Raw genomic sequence first — 8553 nt, 5'->3', positions numbered from 1 at the left:
CCTTGTTTCATCAAGCCGAAAATCACACAAGTCCACTCCCTGAAACGCTCCAACCTCAACAGACATCTAGTGTCCTGAAAACAACATTTTTGAGAACCGTACACTGAATGGATTGAATGCCTCAGTTTTTGTAATTGAGGCTTTGCTTTTGTTGGTGCCATTGGTATACAGCCAAACTGCCTGTCACAACAGCTTACTGAAATAGACTACCGTGCACATATTGCAACTAAAACCCACGTACAAAAGCAATTAACGTCGTTTCACTAGCCCAAAGCTGGGCTCAAGGTTGCAGATTGGAATCCCTGCTGTTGCACCTTTTATTATTATCTAGGCTCCACTTCTGTTCAATATTTCAACTTAATTAAAGATCACCCGCCACAGTGGCTCAGTGGCTATGGCGTTGTGCTGCTGAGCCCAAAAATGTGGGTTCTATTCTTGGCTGCAGTGGCCACTTGTCTGACGGAGGCAAAAAGCGAAAATTCCTGTAGATTCGAGCTTTCGGTGCATGTTAAAGACCCCAGGTGGTCAAAACTAATTTGGAGCCCTCCACTACGGTGCGCCTCATCACCTGTGAAGCGTCTGCTCATTAAACCTCCTCATCAATCAGCTTAATTAAAGATCTAAAAGTGGTTCAAATTACTATGCCTCGCAGCCCAGGTGACCTTTGGAACCTAAAACACAAAAATGAATTTGTCACTTCAGTTCACGAGTTTCTAGAATGAAGGATTGGGAAGCAGGCGTAGGCATTACCACTTGGGAACAGACAGCACTTGGCCTTGATGTCGTCAAGTTCGCAGACAAAATTGTTGAGGGACAGTCGGCTCACCATTGCCACATCAAGCAAACTTGACCTGCATGGATAAGTGTATAGGTCTTCCACGGAGCGAAAACGCTTCCCCACAATGCGCACTTTCCCGTCACAGCTCAGTATGTTCTCAACAATCGCAAACTTGCCAGTGTGGAGAAGGATGCAATTGTCCGGTTCAGTTGTCTTCAAGGTGCACCCATTGTACACTACTTCTCCAAACTGCCTTGCATTATTGACCCCTGCTGGAATGGGGCCTCGAATGTGTTCGTGAGAAAGTGACCGCACATCCTCTGCTTCGCTGGTTACAGAATTCTTCTCCCTTATTCGCTTGAAAACTTGAGCCAATGGCCTGTTCCCAGAGCGGACAGCCCTTTTCAAGCTTCCCAGATAGTTTTCAAATGGGAAGCCTGAGAAGCAGTCCAAAGGACCAAATGTTCGAGCATCTTGTGCGAGATGAATAAGTCCGTGCACATTGTACACCAAAACAGTCTCACCATAAAGTTTCTCTGATCGCGCCTTTTCCACGAAGAACTTAAGCAGTTCTTCAGCATACGAAACCAGGTTGTTGGGGGAGTCTTTTGCACACAAGATTCGGATCGCGACATGGAGGACTAGGAAGTGCTCATAAGATTCCTCAGTAAGCATTCCCTTTAGCACGCAGGGGCAGATGTAAAGCAAAAACAGCCTGGCTTCCGTTGCCTTCCACCTCTCCCCATCTTTCATTGGCCGAAGCTTTCTGCTGAAATCGCAAGGTGTATACGGGTGCAGCAAAGAGATCCTTTCGTTGATAACAGTCAGCTGGGCATCTGATCGGCGGACAGTGTACGGCCCCTCAGCCCAGTACTTCACAAACTTTCGAACGACACCAAGCAGCACCAGGTGCATGTAATCTATCGGAAACTGCGTGACCATTTTCAAACCAAGCTGCCGCATTGGAGAAACTCCAGTGTGATGCTCCTCTTGCAGTTGTGCATTGAATGATGCATCAGTCCGGAGAGGTGCGTTCGAATCGGGAAAAGTCATTCTGCCCAGCCACTTTCCTGTCTGAGTGCACTTGTCACACCCGTAGTACGACGTGTGACCCTTGGCACACTGCACAAATACCCTTGCAGGGTAATCGCACACTACAGCCCGTATAATCACTTGGCACCGCTTTCCAGAGCACACAACACCCTCTCGTTGAACTTCACACATTTCTTTCATGAACTCATCGAGGTAGTCATCCAGGCTGGCAGGCTTCTTTACACCACAGAAAATTCCAATGGGGAAAGGTCCACTATCTTTGGTTTCTTCGACCATTGCCAGTATTGGCCACAGATAGCGGCTAGAGTTCTTGAACAGTGGCAGGCCATCGATGTTCAAAGTTACGTGAAGCTGTTGCACGTCAGCCACACGCAAACCCGAAGACAGGCATTTGGCAAGTCCTGCCTTCAGTCCAAAGTGGACATATTCTCCATTCGAAAGGCGGCGAATAGGAGATTCCCTTGGTGTCGCTAACAGCGTTCTGGCATCACAGGGGAGGTCCGGTTTCAGCTCTTTAAGAATCCGCAGCAAGTCGTTCAGGGCGGCATGAGAAATGTTGTGGGAGCCAGCCCAATCATGTAGCTTGTCTAATAGACTGGTCTCGGAAGCGACAGATGAACTAGCTTGCTCTTCAAAAGTGCCATCGTCCTCAGAAGTGTCCCCATGTCCTTCGTCAGAGCAATCACCTTCAGACAAAACCCACGATGATGGAGAGCAAACTTCCTCCCGGCGGCTGTGGCTCCCAGGATCATCGCAGTCAGAGCTAAGGGTAGGCTTGTATCTGAAGTAGGGGACTTGAGCATCTCTTAGCTGACTTGCGGCGCGAGCTTTGACCCACCGAAGTTCCCGCCGCCTTGCGTTGCGATCAGCGGCGGCTCGCAACATCGCAGCTGGCAGAGAAACTCACGGATGTTGACGGTTATGCCACAGATAAAGAAGTGATGCCAGCCGGAGCGACGATTTGTTTCCCGACTCTACCTGTTGCCGCAACCACGCGATAACGAAGCACACAGCCAAGAAAACTGAGTGGAAAATGCTTACCGTTGACTGAAATTTGCGCGCGCTATTACCACAATGCCTCAAAAAAAAGGCGCCAAAGAAATACATCCTGATTGGTTACCCTTCGTGACGTTGAAATGCAAAAAATGCAAACACAAACAAAACACGCTTTCGTGACGGAGAGAGAGGGATAGCGGGCGTCGCCTATTTAGAACAGCGGTGATGCGACTCGTTCGAGCTTCCAACAAATACTTGCTCTCAGAGATTAAAAACATATTACGCCAGCGCCCCAAGAACTGGTACAAATAAATGTACAGCCCATATATGCTACTAAATTACCCAGATATATGAATGTAGCAGAGGATGAGCCGAAAATAACGACATGAAGCCGACTCTTTTCAACATATTATTGCAGCAACAATACTCACGCTTACATTCACGGCGTAGCACTCGTACTACTACACACTGGTTGTTTCTCTTCATCAACGCAGAAGGTTCTGTCTCCGTAGAACCGATAGGCACAAAACAGCTGGCAAATCGATCTATCACTCGCCATTCATTTTCATATCCACGAAAATTGCTTGCATCTACGACGAAACACGTTTTTACGCACTGAAGATTTCCACACTGTCCTTTGAGTTGACCACATAGACACGCTGACTACAAACTGCGGTGCAGGGCAACTACTTATAAAACACTGCGCTACATAGACATTACACAAGATGTACACATACGAAAACGCAACTACGCGCAAGTTGCGCTTTCGTGTCTGTGCATCTTGTGTTGCGCCGTCCTTCGTCTTCGTCAGTGTCAAGTTAGCGCAGTAGTAATGTACAAACTAGCCCAGAAGCAAGCTCTCATTGCAGGGCAACGTCAGTTTGAAAGAACGGGCCGACCGCCATTGCAACACGCCGGATGTAAACAAACTGATGCTGTCGGCGCTTTTGCTACTTGCTACTTTCGGTTTCGGTCGCAAAGTGACGTCAACGATTCGCATTTCCCCATGACAATAAGTTCTTTTTAAGCCTTTCACTGATTATTTTGTTTCTTAGTATTGTGCTGTGTTGAAACATTTTCGCAATGGTTTTTGTTTGTTGGCAGTTGCGTATACCACGGCCGCGGTTGTTCCGCGGCCTTTGAATGAAAGGTACACTGTGCCTGACTTCAGAATGTCGAATCCCGAAAGCCGTGCAACAGCACTGGCACTGCACAGCGTTAAAAATGTGCGAAAAGAAATTTGTCAGCATGTCCTACAATAACGTCAAGCCAGATACGCAATCATGTAATGAGTGCGAAAGCATATGTATGTGTCGGTAGTAACGTTGTTCGGTGATTAAAGTCGTGCTTGCGGCTGATGTACGTCATCGCGCGAAGCGCGAGATTTAATTGGGACTGCATACGTTCTACTGAAAGTGTTTGTTTACCCCGAAGCTTTCTTTAGTCATGGGTGCTGTACACCATTTATTTCCTTTTGCTAACAGTACTCAATTCTAGCCAAGCTGGAAATACTCAACAATCCTGGCATTATAAGCGCAATTCCTACAGGGAACTTCTAATTAGTCGGACGCTAACATCAATGCGCTAGAGGACCTCGCTCGCGACAGGCTCGATCCTATTGAGTGCAGATACTATAGTTCCCTCACCCCAGCTTAAATTATCCAAGCTCTGAAAGAACACCTGCAACGGGCAAGGAAATAAACCCCATCGGCCCCATGCACAGTTTAATGGGTCTCCCATTAAACTGCTATCCAGCTGTCGACCTGAGGAACGGCTCCTGCTTCTGAACAGTTTGCTCCTGGATTGAGGAGCCACGCTCACATTATATGTGTAATAAAGTTCTCTCTCTCTCTCTCTCTCTCTCTCTCTCTCTCTCTCTCTCTCTCTCTCATATTTATATATATAGAATCTATCTATCTATCTATGATCTGTCTCCGTTCTTGTCACAGCTCTCAATGGAAGGCGGGCTGAACAGCAAAAACACCCCCCACAGTTAAAAGACAGCCAAACAACCATGAAGCAGTGGTTTTTCTATTGGCGGCTCCGTGGGCCTTGTCACGTGCATAGGACGCACATGGGCTTATTGTACGTTTGCCCTGCAGTTGGGTTCTGGACAGCCGATCGAGTTTGCAGAAATGATCGCAATTCACGGTGTTAGACGATGGCTTCAGACACTAAAAATCGGGAAAGAATCCATGGCGAGGCTTAAACGCGCCGACGATGACATCGCCACCACCAAGTTACGGCCACTATAGGCCACTTTTTCCCCTGGTGTGTGCCAGTTCCATATGCAGGATTAGGAAACAATAAATGTAAGCAAAAGTGACTGCAGTTAGCGGCCGTTTTTACTTTAACGTACCTAACGCGTTCGCCGTTTTCCCACTGCTGGCTCCCATTTAATATTTTGTGTGTCTGTATTAACATTCACATGTCTACGCGAGTCTTGGACGCTTATAGTGGGGCTGCTTGTAAAGAAATAAACTAAACAATATCTTACTACCGAGTTCCATTTTTGGTAACTCGATCAGCTATCGCTCGTGCCGGGCGGTAAGACTGTAGTCCTTTCCTTTAGCGCAATTTTTAAAATACATAGAATGATGTGGCTGTTATAATTCTTGCTCATTCGATAAGTTGTTTTGAGGTTACCAGAATTTTATTTGACATCGCGCTGAGAACACATTGTGGGTTGATTCCCCTAAGCAAGTGTAATAAAGGGCGGTGGATACTCTTGCATGTGCCCCGTGATGTAGGCAATGAGAGCGGTTAAAACTTGAAGACAGAGATGAAAAGTGATAGCTTCTATATCGCAGAAAGTGAAAAAAAAATGATTAGTTGCTTCCAGGTTAGAGCCTTGGCAGTGTGAAGCGACTACTTGGTCTACGTATGCGGACTACCTACACACGAGTTCTGCAATCATGCCTTACATTGAGACCTGGTATTTTCGTGTTTCAACAACGTGAGCGACGTGAGCGTTCAAAAATGGTATGTTTAAAATCCGGAGATGAAAATTGTACCGTTCTTAACCTCAGGGTGTAGAAAACACCGAAACCCAGTAGCCCTCGTGAGAACGAATCAATCAAAAAGCAAGGAATTAGAGCTCGAACTTATGCAGATACATTTCAGCTTCTTCTATCTCTATCCCAATCTTCCCCTCATCAATTACTTGAGTCATCTGCAATCCACTTGTGAGCAGACCCGCCAGTACGCAATTTTGTGTGATATGAGTAACAGGCATTTTCAAGCTTAGGTATCCCCCAAAAGAATAAATCCTCGAAAAAAACCGTAATTATCGCGCAGAACCTGGCAAGCAAACAAATAAAGGAACGTATTGTCAAGATCCATTGTGCGCTGACAACACCCTTTAGTTTATTTGGCTGCACCACGGACAGCAGTGGCAGTACTTACTTATTTTAGGTGCTATATGCAATTGTCGATCGAAGCGCCCTTTCACTGGCAGTAGACGGACAGATATGCTTTACGCTACCCCCGATTAAAGCGCCCTCTCACTTGTGGTGAACCAGCGGAGCCCGGCTGATAAGGAGGAGTCGAACTGAATAACTGTACATGTTATGACTCATGATCCCTGCGCGGGCTGTCGTTGGCGGGAGCGCGGGAGTGTCCATTTTGGCAGCGGCCACCACCATTGTGCAACTGTGAAGGGAAGGTGTTGCGGCCTCGACATCCTAGGAAACGTTGCAGTTCCAGATGGCCAAGCCGTGAGTATTTGCAGTTCTTTTCGCACCGTCTGCCTTGCTACGCTAATTACGAAACCATGGGCCTAATTATGTTTGACGGCGCCCTCATTTTCCCTTACGTGTTATTGGCATGACAAGTGGGTCATTTTATCTTTACGTGGTACTAGTGTGAGAAATACGTGTTTTCCTTCGTTCAGGAGTCCTAGCATGCGAGGGCAAAGAGGAAACAAAGAATGCAGCTGTCCCTAACAAGCTGCTGCGCTCTGTGCGTGTTTACCTTCTGTACTCGCATGCTCGGGTTCGGCGGCGTTCCTCAGGGGATTAGCAACGACTCCCTCGTTGTGCCGGCGAGCGCGCGCGGACAACTGCGGGGCGTCGAGGCGAGGACACTGGGATGTTGTCCGCGCCAGGACTGCGCTAGGCGTTCGGCTGTGGCCTTGTGTATGTGCCGCCCGCCTGGCGAAATGGTTTGACCACTCCGCGCGGTCAGTGACTCTATGTCTATGAGTGCATGAGAGTGAGTGCTGGGTGACGTGACCGCGGGTGGGGACATGTGTGGGATTGAATTGGTTCATGTGGCCAATCAATGGCTCATATCAATTATTTTGAAAGGGGTCATCGCTCCTTATTTTTATTGTTACAGTTCCTTTAGGTACATATGTATATATATTTGCTGTGTTGCTGCCATTTCGTTATGAATCTGCCTCACTTCTACGCCTGTACCATTGACCATCACCTGCTGTGGAATTTCTGTACTTTCTCCCCCCTTATGTAATAACCGCGCAAGGGGCCCATAAAAGTATAATAAATGATGATTATGATGGTGATGAATGAAGGAAAACACGCATTTCTCACATCCGCACCACGTAAGGTTAAAATGATAATTAGGTCTCATGTATGCATTACGGTTTTCAGTGGGTCTTTTAACTGAACAGAATATAGTTTTTCTGCAGTTCTATTGTTAGGCTTTTTCAAAAAGGCCGTGAAGACAAAATACAATGTACATTGTTCATTCATAAGAACCATAGCTCTTTCTAATTCTTTCAGCGCCATTTCAGCCTCGAAAGATGCTTTGCAACAAAAAGAAAAACGCAGCAAATGGTTAATTGATAATGAGGCTTAACGCGCCGATGCAACGCAGGCGATGATGCGCGCCGTATTAAAGGGCTTCGGATTAGTTGTGACCACCTGGGGACCTTTAAACGGCACGGAAATATCGAACACACGGGCGTTTTCGCTTTTCGCCTTACAAGAAAAGCGGCTTGCAGCAGGGAATCGAACCCGGGTCCTTGGCCTCAGCAGCATAGCAACACAGCACCTTAGCCACTGAGCCACCATTAAGGGGGGGCGGGGGTAGGCAAGAAATGTCAGTAAACTCCAATTTAATGCAACAGTGTTTAAAGGGCAGGTGTGACGCAATGGAGGCCAGCTGTACAAACAGTTATCACTGTGTTAATTGCACGTTAGCATGAAAGTGACAGGATCAAACAGAACCAGACACTCCACTACGAGCGCCCCATTATGTATCTTAGCAGTGGCTTTGGTAGGCTACCCTTGATTACACACGCAATGTTATGATATTATAGCGGCGTGGTGAGAAAGGAATTGGGCAGTTCCGACTGTTTCTTCTGCTTTCTTTAATATGTACATCATTTGTTTGAATTTTGTGATGAAATTGGTATCGCTGTTATCAGAATAAAACAGTCTTTTCAATGAACCCAACTTGTATTTTGCCTTCACAGCCCCTAGGAGCCTTTTTTTTTTCGGTATTTGAAGAAAACCGAGACACGTCTTTTTTATGTTGATGTTTTTCTGTACGCATTAAAGCTAATCATTTTTTCTATTCATTAATTTTTCTAGATCAGCACTCTTTTGCTGGGACATATAAAAATACCATGCTGACATTACCTATCACCCTGATGTTGGTCACTTTTCAGGTACTGAGGGGGCATCAAAAAGCTCTGATATAGTGTGTGGATCGTTTTCAGTATTTTAAGGAATTGTTAATTCATTTCAGGATGCGAGATTTGG

The 8553-nt window shown here is 46.5% G+C and overlaps 1 protein-coding gene across 1 annotated transcript; it reads right to left on the bottom strand.

The window, feature by feature from the left end:
• Positions 1-513: 513 nt before the first annotated feature.
• LOC144152563 (uncharacterized) lies at positions 514-3164 on the bottom strand. Its single transcript, XM_077683865.1, has one exon. The coding sequence runs from the start codon at positions 2714-2716 to the stop codon at positions 704-706; it is 2013 nt and encodes a 670-aa protein (XP_077539991.1). The 5' UTR covers positions 2717-3164; the 3' UTR covers positions 514-703.
• Between the last annotated feature and the right edge of the window lie 5389 nt (positions 3165-8553).

This window comes from Haemaphysalis longicornis, unplaced genomic scaffold (genome assembly GCF_048455015.1).
Source record: "Haemaphysalis longicornis isolate Haplotype H1 unplaced genomic scaffold, Haemaphysalis longicornis Haplotype H1 scaffold_9, whole genome shotgun sequence".
In the NCBI taxonomy this organism is placed as follows: domain Eukaryota; kingdom Metazoa; phylum Arthropoda; class Arachnida; order Ixodida; family Ixodidae; genus Haemaphysalis; species Haemaphysalis longicornis.
The sequence above is the reverse complement of the archived record's forward strand: the minus strand, read 5'-3'. Positions and strand labels throughout refer to the sequence as shown.

Bases quoted from the DNA above. Each gene is read 5' to 3' on its own strand.
- LOC144152563 (XM_077683865.1), bottom strand. From the start codon at position 2,716: ATGTTGCGAGCCGCCGCTGATCGCAACGCAAGGCGGCGGGAACTTCGG.